Genomic DNA, 20,199 nt, shown 5'->3' with positions numbered 1-20,199 from the left:
GCCAGGGCAAAGGGAAGCTGTTTTGGGAGCCAGGTTCATATTCTGGATTCAGGGGGCATCTCTTTCCTTTCATATCATCCTTACCTCCCGCCTCATGCCAGATGTTCACCTGACAAATGTAGCCGTGCAGAAAACAGCCCCTGACTACGACCCCGAAAAGGTGAGGAATGAGGGCCCAGCAACCCAGGTACCCAAACCCTTCTGTTTCAGGGGCCGGGGTGGTATGGCCGGGGGATGAGGGAGGCCAATCTGCTGTAGCAGGAAGGCCAATGGGTTAAGAGTCAAGATAGATGAAACATTTTAACTGTACCTCCGGTTATATACTTAATTCGTTCCGGAGGTCCGTACTTAACCTGAAACTGTTCTTAACCTGAAGCACCACTCTAGCTAATGGGGCCTCCCGCTGCTGCCGCGCCACCGGAGCATGAGTTCTGTTCTCATCCTGAAGCTTCTATTTCTGGGTTAGCGGAGTCTGTAACCTGAAGCGTATGTAACCCGAGGTACTACTGTTGCCCCTTTGGGCTCTGCATTATGGGGTTGCCACGTCACCCTGTTTTTACAACTTGCCCTGCACATAGGTAAAGGTAAAGGTACCCCTGACCAATAGGACCAGTTGTGGCCGACTCTGGGGTTGCGGCGCTCATCTCGCTTTATTGCCCGAGGGAGCCGGCGTACAGCTTCCGGGTCATGTGGCCAGCAGGACTAAGCCGCTTCTGGCGAACCAGAGCAGCGCATGGAAACGCCGTTTACCTTCCCGCCGGAGCGGTACCTACTTATCTACTTGCACTTTGATGTGCTTTTGAACTGCTAGGTTGGCAGGAGCAGGGACAGAGCAACGGGAGCTCACCCCGTCGCAGGGATTTGAGCCGTCAACCTTCTGATCGGCAAGTCCTAGTATCTGTGGTTTAACCCACAGTGCCACCCGCGTCCCTGCACATACAGTAAGCCAGATGCAAGGTTTGGCCTCAGTTCTTTCCCCTCCTCTCGCTATCAGGTGGGCTGTTCAAAAGTGGCACATGCACATTTAAAGTGATGTGTATGTCTGCCAGTTTTGCTTTTTTTAAAGAGCTTCAGGGATTTAAAAACAATTGCAAAACTCCTCTGGAAACCAGGCAAGGAAAGAAAGTGTGTTGGTAACACGAGCTTTGCCCAACTAAAACTGAATCAGTCCAAGTTACTTCAAAATGAATTAGGGGTGGGGTTCACTCCAGGGGAGGTATATAGGGCACTTTGAAACCACCTCCATCTTCACCCCTGGGCTCTAACTTATGGCTGGGAGAACGGGAAACCTCAAGGACTGCCTTTTTTCATATGAACTTACCCAGAACCTGAGGTCATCTTCTGAGGCCCTCCTTCATGTGCCGCCTCCTCAAGAGGTCTGGAGGGTGGCAACATTAGAACGGGGCCTTCTCTGCAGTGGCTCCCCATCTGTGGAATGCTCTCCCCAGGGAAGTTCACCTGGCGCCTTCATTATACACCTTTAGGCGCCAGGCAAAAACGTTCCTTTTTAACCAGGCCTTTGGCTGACCTGATCAACATCCCATACCCTTTTAAAATGTAGCTCTTTTGGGGGGAGGGGTATTATTGAGTTCTTGCTTTTATTTTCATCTTATATACTGTGATCTTTTTATGTGAACCGCCCTGATACCTCCGGGTGTAGGGCGGTATATAAAATCAATAAATAATAATAATTTGGAGAGACCAAGCCTGAGTTTGAAGCCCATCAGCAGCAGGAAGCCATTGAGTTGCTCCTCTGCAACTCCAACCAACCCTCTGGTCCATGCACCCGTCTCTTCTTGGCTGTGATGCCATCCTGAATCTGTTTCTCTTGGCAATGGCTCCCTGGAACCCTCTGTGTCCATTTCAAACTCCTAGCACTTCCAAAGCTCCCCATCTCCTTTCTCCCACCTCTCCTTTCCTCTTTCCCCTCTTTGCACTTCATCCACGTACAGATCCTTGCAATATGGGAGCAGCAGCCACTGTGTGGTCCCTGCATTTCCATGGGAGCATCAGATTGAGCCACTGGCTGGTGACACCCACACTTCTCTCTGATAAGGACCAGTCCTCAGTCCCTCCTTACCACACAAGCCGGTCAACCGCCTTTTCCTGCCAGTCTAATCTTCTGTGTAATACAGGGGTGGGAAGCTTTTTCAATCTTAAGGGCCACATTCACCCGGGGAAACCTCGGGAGGAGAACCCACCACTGGTTGGCGCCAAAGGCAAACGTGAGTGGAGGGACAGGTGTGACTTCTTACCTTTGAGCAGAAGACCACATTCCCGTCATGTAAAAGTCATAGGTCCTACACCAGGGGTCTCCAGACAAAGGCCCGTTGGCTGGATAAGGCCTGAGAGACTCATTTATCTGGCCTGCAGTGACTCCCGCTGCCCGCTCTTACCGGCGCTGCGCTGCGTGGCTGCCCACGTCCGGGTCGGAGGAGCACTGGTAATAGCTTGTGCGCATGCGCAAGCATTATTTGCACATGCGCAAGCGTTATTTCTGGTGCACATCCAGTTTGGAAGAGGCCCATGCACATGCGCACAAGCTATTTCCGGTGCTCCTCCAACCCGGAAGTGCACTGAAAATAACATGTGCGCACACATATGGGCACATGCTCCCCCACCCTCCAGCCCACGGCATGATCGGCGCTGGAGACACCGGCCCGAGGCGCGGTAATTTTGCTGACCCCTGTTCTACACCCTCGGTTTTCCATCCAGGAGGCATTAGTATCCCGGTTCAAGGACGCATTCCAACCAGGCAAGAGTGCTCAAGGAGCGTCCAGTAAGAGGGATGTGGCTTGGAACGTGTCCAAGGGTAGGGCTGGGCGATACATCAATCTATTGCCCAAAACCAGTTTGAAGTCCGTTTCATGAAATCAGTTTCATACTTTTTGACCTGGCAATATATTGTGAATCGTGCAAACATCACTGTGGGGAGAAAACACATGAAGCCAGCCAGTGCTTCTACACAGCTCCCTCCTTATTCCAGACATCATGATATTTTGCAATGTTTAGCTGGTGATAGATACAGTGGTGCCCCGCAAGACGAATGCCTCGCAAGACGGAAAACTCGCTAGACGAAAGAGTTTTCCGTTTTGGAGGTGCCTCGCAAAACGAATTTCCTATGGGCTTGCTTCGCAAGATGAAAATGTCTTGCGAGTTCCTGCGGGGTTTTTTTCCTTCCCCCCCTTTTTCTAAGCCGCTAAGCCGCTTATCCGCTAAGCCGATAAGCCGCTAAAAGCCGCTAAACCACTAATAGCGCTAATCCGCTAAGCAGTCAATGGGCTTGCTTCGCAAGACAAAAAAACCGCTAGACGAAGAGACTTGCGGAACGGATTCTTTTCGTCTTGCGAGGCACCACTGTGTACAGTCGTACATCGGGTTAAAGACACTTCAAGTTAAATCTTTTCAAGTTGCATCCCACAGCAACCCGGAAGTACCGGAAAGGGTTACTTCCGGGTTTTGCCGCATGCGCAGACTCCCAAAATGACGTCACGCTCGTGCGCAAAAGCGGCGAATCGTGACACGTGCAGACGCACATGTTCTGCTCATGTTGCTTGTTTGCAACCAGAGGTACCACTGTATCGCAATGTTGAAAACCAGAGATTGCCCAGCCCTGCGCAAGGGCCAGTTGAAGAGGCATGGGGAGCCCACTCTGCTTCTGGGCCTGAGGTTCCTCACTCCGAGCGCGATAGTATAGGTGTAGGGAGTTCCTGTAAGGAACTTGACATTACTGCCGCCTCACCAGCTGCTGAGCTACCAGGCTCATGGAAACATTCTTGTGATATAAATGGAGTACCCCATCTGTTTAAAAAAACCAACAACCCTAGATGTCCAGTTGGGTTTTTATAAGCAGCTGCCACCGCCACTCTTGGCTGTTTTGGCCTGTGTCCATTCTATCGATCGCGTTTATGGCTCACCCTTTTTCCACAGAGCTCAGAGCGACAGTTGATCTCTTTTGGCCTCTTCACAATCTTGAGAGGTAGGATAAACTGAGAGGCGGGGGACTGGGGAGATGCTTGGCCAAGTGGGGATTCGAACTCAAGTCTCCCCAGCCCAAACCCACCTCTCTGTGCCCCTCTTTGTTGGCAGTCAGTAGAAAAAAGACAGCCACGGAACCGAAAAATTGCACAAAACAAATGAAATACCGTGAAAATCCCTAAAACAAGAAGTAATCAACTAGAAAGATTATCTTATGAAAATAAACTAAATAATGAAAATCAAAGAGTTTAAGGAAAAAATTAGAAAAACCTCAAATTGAACGAAGCCTTAATGGGATGCCAGCTACAAACATCGTTTCACTGAACTATTCAGTTTCCTCAGAAGGAAATAGAAAAATCATAAACCTTAAATGACCAAAATTCACAAGAAGGGGGTAGAACTCCCAAAAATTCTGAAATATTTATAATCCTGGGCCGACCCAGGTGAAGCAAAGCGTAGCAATAAAAGACTGAGGACTCAAAGGTACAATTTCTAATACAGAATTTACAAAAAAGGTTTGGAAACCCAAGTGGCAAGTTTTTAAAAAAGCCAATTTAGAGGAAGCAAACACAGAGTAATAAAGAGTTGAGGACTCAGCTGTGAAAATTCTAGTGTTGCCTTTACAAAAAGGTATAAAAAACCTAAATGGCACAAATTCAAAGAAAGAAGAAAAGGTAAGCTGTTTTAGATTTCCCCCCCTTAAACTCTTTGATTTTTATTATTTAGTTTGTTTTCATAAGGTAATTTTTCTAGTTGATTACTTCTCGTTTCAGGGATTTTCACGGTACAGTGGTACCTCGGGTTACAAACGCTTCAGGTTACATACGCTTCAGGTTACAGACTCCGCTAACCCAGAAATAGTGCTTCAGGTTAAGAACTTTGCTTCAGGATGAGAACAGAAATTGGGCTCCGGCGGCGCGGCAGCAGCAGGAGGCCCCATTAGCTAAAGTGGTGCTTCAGGTTAAGAACAGTTTCAGGTCAAGTACGGACCTCCGGAATGAATTAAGTACAGTGGTGCCCCACAAGACGAACGCCTCGCAAGACGGAAAACCCGCTAGACGAAAGGGTTTTCCGTTTTGGAGGCGCTTCGCAAAACGAATTTCCCTACGGGCTTGCTTCGCAAGACGAAATGTCTTGTGAGTTCCTGCGGGTTTTTTCCCCTTCCCCCCCTTTTCCTAAGCCGCTAAGCCGCTTATCAGCTGATCCGCTAAAAGCCGCTAAACCGCTAATAGCGCTAATCCGCTAAGCTGTCAATGGGCTTGCTTCGCAAGACGAAAAAACCGCTATACGAAGAGCCTCACGGAACGGATTAATTTCCTCTTGCGAGGCACCACTGTACTTAACCCGAGGTGCCACTGTATTTCATTTGTGTTGTGCAACCTCATTGTTGGCAGGGCTGCAAGTGGATGATCCAGAAGTTCCGCCTCTACCTGACGGCCAAGCACGGGGCGGAAGCCGTGGAGAACCTCTTCGCCGAGATGGACAACATTTTCATCAAGAGCCTGCAGAGCGTCCAGAAAGTCATCATCAGCGACAAGCACTGCTTTGAACTCTACGGCTACGATATCCTGATCGACCAAGACCTCAAGCCGTAAGGGGGGGGGGGGAGAGGGTCAGAGGATACTCCCAAGGGAAGGGAGGTAGCTCAGTTGCTCTGGATCAGAAGAGGATGAGGAGGAAAAGGAGAGTCAGCAGGAACTGGAAGGGCTGGCTGGGCAGCAGACAGTTCAAGGGAAGGAAAGAAAGATTGCAAGGCGTTTTAAGGGTTCATAGGTATCTTGCCTGCTCCCAATATCCAGTTATGTGGCTCTTTCCAGTATCACACAACAGGGCCGCCACATAGTGGATTCAGATAACCAAAGTGGAAGGATGGTTAAGAGCAGCCTTCTGCGACCTGGTGCCCTCCAGATGTTCTAGACTACAACTCCCATCATGTCTGACCATTTGCTGCACTGGCTTCTGGGAACTGGGAGTCCCAACTCTTAACGGAGAAATCTGAGGGCTCCCTTGGACAAAAAACAAGGACACCAGCCAGGAATACCAGAGCAAAACAGCAGCCAGTCGGCTTGGTCTTTATTGAAGACTGTCGCGACAGGACTCCCACCTGCCACAAGGTGGAACAAGATGGAAGCTCCAAACAAAAGAGCCCCCAAACTTTTATTAGCTGCTAATCCCCATGTTAGGGACGCAGGTGGCGCTGTGGGTTAAAGCCTCAGCGCCTAGGACTTGCCGATCGAAAGGTCGGCGGTTCGAATCCCTGCGGCGGGGTGCGCTCCCGCTGCTCGGTCCCAGCGCCTGCCAACCTAGCAGTTCGAAAGCACCTCCGGGTGCAAGTAGATAAATAGGGACCGCTTACCAGCGGGAAGGTAAACGGCGTTTCCGTGTGCGGCTCTGGCTCGCCAGAGCAGCAATGTCACGCTGGCCACGTGACCCGGAAGTGTCTCCGGACAGCGCTGGCCCCTGGCCTTTTAAGTGAGATGGGCGCACAACCCCAGAGTCTGTCAAGACTGGCCCGTATGGGCAGGGGTACCTTTACCTTTAATCCCCATGTTACACCCCCCAAACTACATCTCTAATACATCACGGTTACATCATGAAAGGGGAGGTCTGGTGGCAGTAATCTGAGCATCCTGGACCCTGCCCCATGGTTCCCCTTGCCCTCCACCAAACACCCATCAAGTGGAACAAAAGAGATATTTCCATTTCCCTGTTTCCCAGCCAAGTTAATCACACCCTTTTGTCTTCATCTGGGTTTGTTATTTCTGGCATGGCTACCTGTCTGGCACTCAGGTATCAGGATGCCAGGGATTATCCCTCAGGCAAAGGGGCTGCTGAGCAGTTTAGCTCATGTCTACAGTGGTGCCCCACAAGACGAACGCCTCGCAATATGGAAAACCCGCTAGACGAAAGGCTTTTCCGTTTTGGAGGCGCTTCGCAAAACGAATTTCACTATGGGCTTGCTTCGCAAGACGAGAATGTCTTGCGAGTTCCTGGAGGTTTTTTCCCCTCCCCCCCCCCTTTTCCTACGCCAGGGGTCGGCAACCCGTGGCTCCGGAGCCGCATGCGGCTCTTTTACACCTTTGCCGCGGCTCCGCAGATCCTCGGGGACCCTGAGCAGAAAAGCAGAAGCGCCAGAAAGAGGAGGGGGATGGAGCTGGGCAGCCGAGCCGGGCAAAGCAAGGCGGCGGCGGCAGCGGAGCACGAGAGGCGGCGGCTGCTGGGATGGTGAAGGAGGCGGCGGCAGCGGCCAGAGAAGGGATGCTGCTGCTGCTGCTTCTGCCGCCGGAGGGAAGTTCTGCCTCACCTGAGGCGAGGGAGAGAGAGCGCGCGCGCTCGAGGGGAATGGCGAGGCAGGGTGTGTGTGGGGGGGTGGCAGTGGTGCTTCGGGATCCTTTTCCGTACCTTGCTTCTGAGTAGCCGCCGAGTTGAGGGAGAGCACCTGAGGTGAACCACAAAATGGGCCCGCCCTCCCTGTCAGGGAGGAAGGGGTGAATTATGTCAGTGACAAGGAGGGGGTCCAGAGGTAGCCAGCCGGTGCCGTGATGCAGCATCTCGGCCTCAGAGAGAGGCGGGGCAGCACGAGAGCAATTGCAGAGGGAGGGGGGGCTGTTAGGCACCAAAATCCTCCATGTGGGATTTTCCCCGTTCTCTCGTGCCTATGCAATTGCTGCCCTTCTCCCTTCCCCCTCGAGATTTGCTGCAGAGACAAGCAAATGAAGAAGAAAGGAAAGAGTATTAGCTGACATGTCCCCGGATCCCATGGAAAGCACCACAGATTCCTTTGCTTACCAGCTCTTTTTATTTTAAGTTGGCTTCAAACCTGTAATTGTGTAGGTGTATGTATGTATACGAGGGACGCGGGTGGCGCTGTGGGTAAAAGCCTCAGCGCCTAGGGCTTGCCGATCGGAAGGTCGGCGGTTCGAATCCCCGCGGCGGGGTGCGCTCCCGCTGCTCGGTCCCAGCGCCTGCCAACCTAGCAGTTCGAAAGCACCTCCGGGTGCAAGTAGATAAATAGGGACCGCTTACTGGCGGGAAGGTAAACGGCGTTTCCGTGTGCTGTGCTGGCTCGCCAGATGCAGCTTTGTCACGCTGGCCACGTGACCCAGAAGTGTCTCCGGACAGCGCTGGCCCCCGGCCTCTTGAGTGAGATGGGCGCACCAACCCCAGAGTCTGTCAAGACTGGCCCGTACGGGCAGGGGTACCTTTACCTTTACCTATGTATGTATACATATACACACATAAATATTCATATCTCTTCCCTCTCACCTTCCTTTCACCCAGTTTCTCTGGCACTGGTTTATAAATGCTGCTATGTAGAAATGATGAGAAAGTTGCACCAACAGAAGGAATGGATATGTGCTGTTAGTAAAAAGAGAGGGAGTTGAACTGCAGGGAGGGACAGACACTTTTCTATGTATTAATTTGTATAACGCCCTCTATGCACATGGTGCTTTGCAAAAAATGGATATGAGAGCTACCATACCCCTCTTTGCTATCTGAAATAGACTCAGGGAAAAGAGAGAGAATGGGGGAAGGGGAAGAATGTGTGGTTATTTACATTTGGCTTGTTTTGCAGCTCCCAGTTTTTTTTTTTCTTTGGAAACAGGTCCAAGTGGCTCTTTTTGTCGTAAAGGTTGCAGACCCCTGCCCTACGCCCTAAGCCGCTTATCAGCTGATCCGCTAAAAGCCACTAAACGGCTAATAGCGCTAATCCGCTAAGCTGTCAATGGGCTTGCTTCGTAAGACAAAAAAACCGCTATACGAAGAGCCTCACGGAACGGATTATTTCGTCTTGCGAGGCACCACTGTATATGAATTTCTGAAGTTTTCCCAGTGAGCCAGTACATAGATACAGTTACTTGGTATCGTGCAGCAAAGGCCCTTTGAATAGATAGGAAGAAACTGCAATGAAGTGTTTTGTGGGGACAAATCACAAAAGTCACAAAAGTGATTGTGCCGGTTTTGGTAGTGGGCTACATGTGCATGATATCTACTGGAGGGGACCCCCCCCACCTATATATAAATTCCTGCAACATGACAACATTTGGAGGGCACCAAGTTGGGGAAGGCCGATTCAGAGCACGCCTTTGCCTACAGAGTTTTCAACACAACCCTATCCATGCCTACTCGGAAGGAATTCCCTATGGGTTTCGTGGGGTGGGGGGTTCCCCCACGTAGGTGGATATTGAATTATGGTCGTTGGCTGTCTTAACTGCTGTATTCTGAGGGGAAAGCGTAGATCTGTAGGGAATAGGACTCTTTAACATAATTCTCAGTTTTCTCACAATGCAGTAAGTCTCAGGGGGTTAGGGAAATTGAAACTTCTTTAAATCCAATTTTCGTTTGCAGAGGCAAATGTCGTTCTTGTCGTTCCCTTACATTGTCCAAAGGGAGAAGAGGTCACCAAGGCAGGATTTTGCCTTTTCTCGCCTCCAGCCATCCTCTCGCCTGCCCAGCCATGTTTCCCCTCCGCCCTTGGCAAGGAAATCTGGCACAATCAATTTCAGACCTGCCACTCTCCTTTCCAGCTCTGCCCTCTTGGCCTTGCCCCCCTCCTCCCTCCCTCTGCTGTGGCTGCTGGTTCAATTAGCGCCTTGGTGGCTTGTCAGCATTGCTCCGGTGCCTCTGCCACAACCCTGGGGACAGCTTTATTTAAAAGGAGCCGATAAGCAGACGCCAGGCAGCCACCGTCTGGAGCAGCGACTCTGCATTGTCTGACGTGCTCAGAAGAACATGGAGCCTGCCTCCCTCGGCACTCGACAGAGACGGAGTAGCAAATCCCTGGGCCTTGCAGTTAGAGGACTGTAGCCCAGCTTCTTCGCATTATTCGGCTAGCTCTTCCCAGAGCCTTTGGGTGGGAATTTGCACCCAGGTCTTCAAAAGTCTGGGGCAGATGGGGCTTGCTTACCTGGGAAGGTAGCCCACCTAGGAGAAGGAAAACTCTGGTCCTAAACCTCCCAGGATTCATTGAGAACGGGAATAATAATAATAATAATAATAATAATAATAATAATAATAATTTATTATTTATACCCCGCCCATCTGGTTGGGTTTCCCCAGCCACTCTGGGCAGCTTCCAACAGAACACTAAAATACAATAACCTATTAAACATTAAAAGCTTCCCTAAACAGGGCCGCCTTCAGATGTCTTCTAAAAGTTTGGTAGTTATTTTTCTCTTTGACATCTGGTGGGAGGGCGTTCCATGCCAGGGTAGCTCTGTTTTGGGAAGTTTTAAATGTTTGGCCCTTTATTGTGCTTTTAATACAGTCATACCTCGTGTTGCGTTTGCTTCGTGATACTTTTTTTAGGTTGCGTCCCACGGCAACCCGGAAGTACCGGAAAGGGTTACTTCTGGGTTTCGCAGCTTGCGCAGGCGCGCAAAATGACGTCACGCACATGCACATTCGCAACCAGAGGTACCACTGTATTGTGTTGGGAGCCGCCCAGAGTGGCTGGGGAAACCTAGCCAGATGGGCGGGGTATAAATATTATTATTATTATTATTATTATTATTATTATTATTACTGCTGCTCCTCCCCTAGACCAAGTAAAACAATAGAAATACTTAACCAACTGACCAATCAGGTCATTTTTCTTTTCTTTTTTTATTCTTGTAACTTTTTTGAAACTTTAATAAATATTATTTTTTTAAAAAACTGATCAATCAGGTCAGTCCTTCCCCCCCTAAAAAAGTCCCCCCCCAAAAAAAATATCCTGACTATGCCCATGGTTCAATGGCACCTTGCTGCAACTGCAGCCAGGCTGGAGCCAGATGTATTGCATCAGTGAGGCTGAGAGGAGAGACCAGGACCCCCATATGTACCCTGACCAGGCTTGCACCCAGGAGAGGAGGTGTACTTCCTTGCCTGTCTAGAGAGATGGGTGCCAGCCACCTTCCAAAGGCAGTTAGCTTAGACTAGGGAACGGAACCCAGGGCAAGTCAACTGGGATAGGGCAGCCTTCACTAACCTGGCACCACCCAGATGTTTCGGACTGCCACTGATGGGCTGTAGTCCAAAACATCTGGAGGGCACCAGGTTGGCAAAGGCTGGGATAGGTTTTGGCTTGGATCTTACTGCAGCTCGTAGAGTTGCACGGGACAGAATATTCCTCCACTTAAGGCATTGACCTCAAGGATGGACAGAAGCGGGAAGAGATATGGCGGGCAATGGAAGATGGAGAAGCCAACGGAGGAGAGCGTGTCAGTCACTTCTGCCCATCTCGACAGCATGTACATTGTGCCCACTGTAGTATGAGAGTCAGCATGGTGCAGTGGTTAAGAGCGGTGGACTCGTAATCTGGTGAACCGGGTTTGCTTCCCCGCTCCACCACATGCAGCTGCTGGGTGATCTTGAGCCAGTCACACTTCTTTGAAGTCTCTCAGCCTCACTCACCTCACTAATAATAATAATAATAATAATAATAATAATAATAATAATTTATTTGTACCATTGTTTCCTATTGTTTCCCCAGCCACTCTAGGCGACTTCCAACAAAGATAAAAAAATACATTAAAATGTCACACATTAAAATCTTCCCTAAACAGGGCTGTCTTCAGATGTATTCTCAATGTCAGGTAGTTGCTTATCTCTCTGACATCTGGTGGGAGGCCGTTCTACAGGGCGGGCGCCACCACCGAGAAGGCCCTCTGCCTGGTTCCCTGTAACTTCACTTCTCGCAGCGAGGGAACCACCAGAAGGCCCTCGGCACTGGACCTCAGCATCCGGGCAGAACGATGGGGGTGGAGACGCTCCTTCAGGTATACAGAGTGTTTGCTGTGGGGGAGGAAGGGAAAGGAGATTGTTAGCCGCTTTGAGACTCCTTAAGGGGAGTGAAAGGCGGGATATCAAGTCCAAACTCTTCTCTTCTTCTTCTATGACCAAGCAGAAGAATCCAGGGAGGGTCTATGGAGGTTAGAAGGGGCTGAATTCTCAGTAGTCCCATTCAGTCCTATGGGATGAAGCAGTTGGCAAGGTTGTTGGGGAAAGCCCCAAACTTGCTTCCCCTACAAGCCACTGATGGCACAAATAGCACAGCCTGGTAGCGTGCTCAGATACACCCCTTTAATTTCCTCACCTATAGGGACACTTCCTCAAAGACAGCAGGCTGGCCGACGAATGAAGCAGGATTCTGCATGCTTCATCTAATAATAATAATAATAATAATAATAATAATAATAATAAAAAAATAAAAAATAAAATAATTTTATTTATACCCTGCCCTCCCCAGCCAAGGCCAGGCTCAGGGCGGCTAACAAGCAATAATAAAAACAAGTTGAATGAATACAACTTAAAAACAAGATTAAAATACAACATTGAAACATTAAAATGCAGCCTCGTCGCAGGAGAAGGGAATGCACCTCTCGCACCCGTATCAACCAGTCAGCCTCCACTGGGCATTTTTGCATCGGTGAACCGCCTCCCCTTCACCAAACCGCACGGATCCACGATGAAAAGACAAGCCACAAGCCCGATCTCCTTAGCTCCGGGTGCGTTAAGCACACAAAGAAGAAGAAGAGGAGGAGGAAGAGTTTGGATTTGATATCCCGCTTTATCACTACCCGAAGGAGTCTCAAAGCAGCTAACATTCTCCTTTCCCTTCCTCTCCCACAACAAACACTCTGTGAGGTGAGTGGGGCTGAGAGACTTCAGAGAAGTGTGACTGGCCCAAGGTCACCCAGCAGCTGCATGTGGAGGAACAGGGAATCAAACCCGGTTCACCAGATTACGAGTCTATCGCTCTTAACCACTACACCACAATGGCTCTCAGCCCCTTCCAGCCCCCATTGCTCTCTTTTGCTGTCCTTGGCAGGTGGCTTCTCGAAGTTAATGCTTCCCCCTCCCTCACGGCCAGCAGCCAGGAGGACTATGAACTCAAGACCCATCTTCTGGAGGACACCCTGAACATAGTGGACATGGAGGGCAGGTGAGCAGAGCACTTAGCGTGTGTGCCTCGTGCCTGTCATTTCAGTTGGCTCTGTTGCTGTTGAGTCGTTTAGTCGTGTCCGACTCTTCGTGACCCCCTGGACCAGAGACTCCTGTCTTCCACTGCCTCCCGCAGTTTGGTCAGACTCATGCTGGTGGCTTTGAGAACACTGTCCCACCATCTCGTCCTCTGTCGTCCCCTTCTCCTTGTGCCCTCCATCTTTCCCAACATCAGGGTCTTTTCCAGGGAGTCTTCTCTTCTCATGGGGTGGCCAAATTATTGGAGCCTCAGCTTCAGGATCTGTCCTTCCAGTGAGCACTCAGGGCTGATTTCCTTCAGAATGGAGAGGTTTGATCCTCTTGCAGTCCATGGGACTCTCAGTTGGCTCTGCTAACCTTTATAGTGTGCCTTCCCCACTGTCGATCCACCTGAGGGTGCAGCAGAAGTCTTTGCCCTATGGAAATAAGCAACAAGACATGTGCCAGGCTTACGACTCCCACTGTTTTCCTGCATTCTCAAGTGCTGCAACCCCTTAATCTTATGCAGTGTATCAAAGCCAAGTGCAACTTCATGGGAGATGTTTCAAACCACTTGTTTTCCTGTTGTCGACCATCTTTCTGCAAAACCACCCAGTCCTACTCAGTCTCTCCAACCTCCTTTTTCAGGAACTTCTTCCTGGATTCCTCTTGAAGCAAAGCTTATTTGTTTTTAAATAATTTTTATTATTATTAATTGACATCCATACACAATCTTAGGTACATGTACAGCCTTAAATAATTATACCATTAAATATTGATTTAAACTTGTATTTGTACATGCTCTTTTCTTATAATTTCTAACTAAACAAAAATGAACCAAAATAAAAATCCAGTAAACTAAATTATATGAAAACAGATTTCCCATCATTTCCCGATGTAAATTACATTTACAACATTGAATGTACTTATACTTACTCTTACTATAGTTTCTAGTACTTTCTTATAACATATCGTACCGTTTTTCCTTGCTTAGTAGCAGTGGCGTAGCGTGGGGGGTGCAGGGGGGGCCAGCTGCACCAGGCGCAACATTTGGGGGGGGGCGCGCTCGCACTCGCAGCTCTCTGCCCCTACCTGGCTCACTCACTCTCTCTCACTGCAGTGCTGGCTGTGCGAATCCGATCCGAGCTGCCAGGTCGCCGCCCACTGTGGAGGGGGAGGGTGCCAGGCGTGCGTTGCGGTGCGGAGCGGAGAGAGAGGGAGGGAGGGACTATCTGGGGGAGGGACAGTGCAGCGGCCGCCCAGCGCAGCGCTGAACGCGGGAGAGAACCACACCCAACCAGCCCAGGCAGCAGCAAGAAGAAGCTGGCAGCGGCGGCAGGTTAGGGGTTAGGGGCGCAAATTACTTGCCTTGCCCCGGGTTTGGGGGCACAAATTACTTGCCTTGCCCCAGATTAGGGGGCGCAAATTACTTGCCTTGCCCCGGGTGCTGACAACCCACGCTACGCCACTGCTTAGTAGTTTTTATTTACACAAGGGTCATTCAAACGCTGCCATAGATGTTATGTCGTTGTTATATTTTTGTAGGTATTTCTTAAACATATCCCATTTTTGCATGGATGATTGTTCTGTATTTCCCCTTAATCTATCTGTCAATTGAGCCAATTCTGCATAGTCTAATAACTGATTCTGCCATTCCCTTACTGTTGGTACTTTTCCCCCTTTCCAGTTCAATGCAATTAATAACCGGGCAGCCGAAGCAAAGTTTATTTGTGTTCCTAATCCACTCCCTTTAAAAGACTCGGGGCAATTAAGGAAGACGATATATGCCAACACACCTTGCCAGGAAAGTGCTGGGTCAATAAACCAGGTAGAATCATAGAATCATAGAGTTGGAAGAGACCACAAGGGCCATCGAGTCCAACCCCCTGCCAAGCAGGAAACACCATCAGAGCACTCCTGACATATGGTTGTCAAGCCTCTGCTTAAAGACCTCCAAAGAAGGAGACTCCACCACACTCTTTGGCAGCAAATTCCACTGTCGAACAGCTCTTACTGTCAGAAAGTTCTTCCTAATGTTTAGGTGGAATCTTCTTTCTTGTAGTTTGGAACCATTGCTCTGTGTCCGCTTCTCTGGAGCAGCAGAAAACAACCTTTCTCCCTCCTCTATGTGACATCCTTTTATATATTTGAACATGGCTATCATATCACCCCTTAACCTCCTCTTCTCCAGGCTAAACATGCCCAGCTCCCTTAGCCGTTCCTCATAAGGCATCGTTTCCAGGCCTTTGACCATTTTGGTTGCCCTCCTGGTGGATCGCTCTGTTCTAGGGTGATCACCAGAAGCAGTTTTCTGAATTCTCAATGGCATGCAGCCCTTGTACAGGAGACGGATAAGCGCTAAACTTGCCTCTGTGCTCCCCAGCTACCATCTTGACATCCCCTCCAAGGCTGGAGCTTGGATGAGCAAATCCATCCCAGGAAGTGAGATGCAGAGCAAAGAATACAGGCCGGCCATTGACTCTCAAGCCTTTGCTCCTACAGGTTGACGGGGAAGGAGAAGCGTGTCGGAGGCTTTGACCTAATCTGGAACGACGGTCCCGTCAGCAGAGAAGATGGGAATCTGGACACACCCATGAACGGCTTTGTTGCAAACACCCACCTAGGTATTCAGCTGAGTGGCTCTTAGGAGACATAGGCAGGGCGGGGGCTGTAGGCGCTGCTGTTTCCCCACCCCCAGATGTGTCAAACCCATCTCGGCACTGGAGAGCGGTGGCTGGGATCATAGTAATTTATTATTACTATTATTATTATTATTATTATTATTATTATTATTATTATTTCCCCACCACTCTGGGCGGCTTCCAACAAAGTACTTTAGTACTTCCAACAAAGTACTAAAATACAGTAGTCTTTTAAACATTAAAAGCTTCCCTAAAGAGGGTTGCCTTCAGATGTCTTCTAAAAGTCTGGTAGTTGTTCTCTTTGACATCTGGCGGGAGGGCGTTCCACAGGATGGGTGCCACTACCGAGAAGGCCCTCTGCCTGGTTTCCTGTAACTTGGCTTCTCACAGCGAGGGAACCACCAGAAGGCCCTCGGCGCTGGACCTCAGTGTCCGGGCTGAACAATGGGGGTGGAGATGCTCCTTCAGGTATACTGGACCGAGGCCGTTTAGGGCTTTAAAGGTCAGCACCAACACTTTGAATTGTGCTTGGAAACATACTGGGAGCCAATGTAGATCTTTCAAGTCCGGTGTTATGTGGTCTCGGCGTCCGCTCCCAGTCACCAGTCTAGCTGCCGCATTCTGAATTAGTTGTAGTTTCCGGGTCACCTTCAAAGGTAGCCCCACGTAGAGCACATTGCAGTAGTCCAAGTGGGAGATAACTAGAGCATGCACCACTCTGGCGAGACAATCTGTGGGCAGATAGGGTCTCAGCCTGCGTGCTAGGTGGAGCTGGTAGACAGTTGCCCTGGACACAGAATTGACCTGCGCCTCCAAAATGACTCCAGGGCTGCACACCTGGTCCTTCAGGGGCACGGTTACCCCATTCAGGACCAGGGAGTCCTCCACACCCTCCCGTCTCCTGTCCCCCAAGAGCAGTACTTGTCAGGATTCAACCTCAATCCATTAGCCGCCATCCATCCTCCAACCGCCTCCAGGCACTCACACAGGACCTTCACCGCCTTCGCTGATTCTGATTTGAAAGAGAGGTAGAGCTGGGTATCATCTGCATATTGATGAACACCCAGCCCAAACCCCCTGATGATCTCTCCCAGCAGCTGCATGTAGATGTTGAAAAGCATGGGGGAGAGGACAGAATCCTGAGGCATAGAATTATAGAGTAAGTGTGTTTTCTCCTGGTCCCTTCCCTTCCCTTCCCTTCCCTTCCCTTCCCTTCCCTTCCCTTCCCTTCCCTTCCCTTCCCTTCCCTTCCCAGGGGTCTCACCTAGTCCCACACCCTGCAGTGCAGGAATCTCTGCTAAAGCATCCATGACAAATGACCAACCTCTGCTTAAAAGCCTCCAAGGAGAGTCCCCAACCTCCAAGGGAGACGGTTCCACTGTCAAACAGCTCCTACTGTCAGAAAGTTTTCCCTGATGTTTAGTCAGAATCTCCTTTCTTGTACAGTGGTACCTCGGGGTGCGAATGGGATCCGTTCCGGAGCCCCGTTCGCATCCTGAATGGAACACAAGACGCGACGGCATGTCTGCACGTGCGCGGGTCGCGTTTTGTCGCTTCCACGCATGCGCGTGGCGTCATTTTGAGCGTCTGTGTGTGCTCCATTACTTCCAGGTTTCCGCAGAGTGCAACCCAAAAGCGCTCAACCTGAAGCACATTCAACTCGAGGTATGACTGTAACTTGAATCCATTGGTTCATGTCCTACGCTCCAGAGCAGGAATTATGGGAATAGATCTTGACAGGTTAATTCAGGGTAGTTGTTTTTGAATCAGCCTAGCTGTTTTAAGTTGCTGCTGGCGATTCATTCAATATTCTTGGAGATGATACTGATATTATCATACTACTTTTTCTAAAATCCCTTATGCATTGCTGCTTTAAGCCACCGCAACCCCCTCAACTTCACCACCCATTTCAATTGAATAGCTTCCCAAAAGGCACACAGTACAGATTATCACGGTGTTGTGTTCCGTTCTTTGCTTGATGCTGACTTGAGGAGACTCGTCTCTCTATTCCCACCTCCAACTCCATCAGTCTCAGCGCCTATCACAGGCTGTCAGGTAGTACTAAGGTGGGGGCGAGAAGCTCCTGCAGCATTTCCTGGGGGCACACTTTCAAACTGACTGAACCACAGCTCAGCCAGAGAGGCAGATTATCTCTTAGCTCCGTGGAGGGGACAAGTCACATGTAACACCTTGTTATCGCTTTCATTTCAGGCTACAACAATGACAGGAAGAAACAGCTGAGGCAGCTTTTCAAGTCTTTTCAGACGCAGCAGAAAGTTTAAACATTGCAGCGGATAAATGGTCAGATGTGTGTGGGGGGGGTGAGTCCCTGGCTCTGGAGTTGAAGTGAGGTCCTTGCCAGCTGTGCTGCCTCAATTATGTGTCTGCATGGATTTCCTCCACTTTGGGGAGCTTCAGGTGTGCTGTTGAGAAGATTCCCTTTCCCAGCAGGCTGACCAAGCACTGGACACAGAACAGCTTTTAACCTGGGCATGTTGCAATGCCGGGTCTATTGCACCATGTTTTTGAGAAGGCAGATGGTACACTACTCACCTGGCCAGGTTCAAGCAGTGCTTAACATGGACAGCATCCGTGGGGGCGACAGCCAGGGGAGGAATACAATTGTTGCTCCGCCAACTGATTGCAGCAAAGCAACCAGCACCGCCCACATGCAAGGCTAGAAAAAGTGATGCGTCCCACATAAAGACCCACCGCCTTGACTAAAATGCATTGCAGCAAGCATGAATAAAAGTTAATGCCTTAGTACTGCTAAGGACCCAGAAACATGTCCCTTTGGTTCTTGACTAGAGAATAATGTTATGGGGTGGCAGAGAGGCAGAGCACACCAGAACAACCTGCTGGTCCTCGATAACTGTTTCCCTGGGAGTGGATCCCTTCCTTCCCTTTTGCACACTCACTGCTATAAGGAATGAAGCCTAGGACTTACCACAGAGCCTAGGACTTGCCGATCAGAAGGTCGGCGGTTCGAATCCCCATGACGGGGTGAGCTTCCGTTGCTTGGTCCCTGCTCCTGCCAACCTAGCAGTTCGAAAGCACAGCAAAGTGCAAGTAGATAAATAGGTACCACTCCGGCAGGAAGGTAAACGGCATTTCCATGTGCTGCTCTGGTTCGCCAGAAGCGGCTTAGTCATGCTGGCCACATGACCCGGAAGTTGTACGCCAGCTCCCTCGGCCATTAAAGTGAGATGAGCGCCGCAACCCCAGTCGGTCACGACTGGAGCTAATGGTCAGGGGTCCCTTTACCTCTACCTATCTCATAACCAAAGCACAAAGCTTCAGAGGATGGGTTTGCTCAGGTTCCAGTTTAAAGGTTGGATATATACATGTAGTGGTACCTTGGTTCTCAAACTTAATTTGTTCCGGAAGTCTGTTCTAAAACCAAAGCATTCCAAAACCAAGGTGCGCTTTCCCACAGAAAGTAATGCAAAATGGATTAATCTGTTCCAGACTTTTAAAAACCCACCCCTAAAACAGCAATTTAACATGAATTTTACTATGTAACAAGACCACTGATCTGTAAAATGAAAGCAATAAACCATGTACAGTGGTGCCCCGCAAGACGAATGCCTCGCAAGACGAAAAACCCGCTAGACGAAAGGGTTTTCCGTTTTTCGAGGCGCTTCGCAAGACGAATTTCCCTATGGGCTTGCTTCGCAAGACGAAAACGTCTTGCGAGTCTTGCGAGTTTTTTCCCTTCCCCCCCCTTTTTCTAAGCCGCTAATAGCCACTTAGCCGCTAATAGCCGCTAAGCCGCTAATAGCACTAATCCGCTAATCCGCTAATAGGGATGCTTCACAAGACGAAAAAACCGCTAGACGAAGAGACTCGCGGAACGGATTATTTTCATCTTGCGAGGCACCACTGCACTGCAGTCACACCACCAATAAGTAGCTGAACTGGGTCCCACACAGTCACAAAAACAAAAGAACCGCAAAAACAAAAAAGCAAAATAAATAGCAAAAACAGACAGACCTCAGCGTAACACTCAAAATGGAAGTGTGACACTCAAAATAGAAGTGTGGCACTCGAATCGGAAGCGTAACACTCAAAATGGAGCATGTTTGGCTTTTGAAAAGAATTCACAAATTGGAACACTTACTTCCGGGTTTGCAGTGTTTGGGTTCCAAGTTGTTTTGAGTACCAAGGTACCACCCTGAACAGAAACTGGATTGTGTACAGAGAATCCCCGGCTTTTCTCAAGAAGCAGAATAGAGTTTCGAGCCTGTCAGCAGGAGCAACACAGGGGTGGTGGAATAGCACTTGCAGATGCAGCTGGACATCATTCACCCCCTCAAGTGAGATAACCTGATCTCAACACCAGTGGGTGGGTGCTCATTGCTACTGTTCCCTGGCAGCACCGATCAGCTTTCACCGCATCACGGGCTGCCACCTGGTGTTGTGAATGCTCCAAGAGCCCTGCTCACCTACAAGTTTGGGCTCAAGGGACATTTTGAAAGTTTCAAGACACAGGAAAACGACAGCAGTGATAAGAAGTCTGTGGGCTTCCACATGCTACTGATATCAGCCCAAGGCAGCATGACTGCTGCTGAGGGATGATGGGAGTTGTAGTCTAGCAATATCTTGAAGGCCAGAGGTTCCTCATTCCTGGGTTTGC

The 20,199-nt window shown here is 49.7% G+C and overlaps 1 protein-coding gene across 3 annotated transcripts in view; it reads left to right on the top strand.

Moving 5' to 3' along the window:
* Positions 1–18,347, top strand: part of TTLL9 (tubulin tyrosine ligase like 9) — a 64,531-nt gene extending 46,184 nt beyond the window's left edge. For 2 of the 3 annotated variants that reach the window (XM_079979617.1, XM_079979618.1), the window contains exons 10-14: positions 102–160; positions 5,373–5,569; positions 12,791–12,904; positions 15,424–15,545; positions 17,775–18,347. In XM_079979617.1, the coding sequence (XP_079835743.1) occupies positions 102–160; positions 5,373–5,569; positions 12,791–12,904; positions 15,424–15,545; positions 17,775–17,845 (563 nt within the window). In that variant the 3' untranslated portion in view covers positions 17,846–18,347. The remainder of the gene's footprint in view (positions 1–101; positions 161–5,372; positions 5,570–12,790; positions 12,905–15,423; positions 15,546–17,774) is intronic. The other variant, XM_079979619.1, reaches the window with a different exon arrangement.
* The last annotated feature ends 1,852 nt before the right edge of the window (positions 18,348–20,199 follow it).

Source organism: Podarcis cretensis (assembly GCF_951804945.1).
Source record: "Podarcis cretensis genome assembly, chromosome: 6".
NCBI classification, from domain to species: domain Eukaryota; kingdom Metazoa; phylum Chordata; class Lepidosauria; order Squamata; family Lacertidae; genus Podarcis; species Podarcis cretensis.
This window is presented reverse-complemented; position numbering and strand designations above follow the sequence as displayed.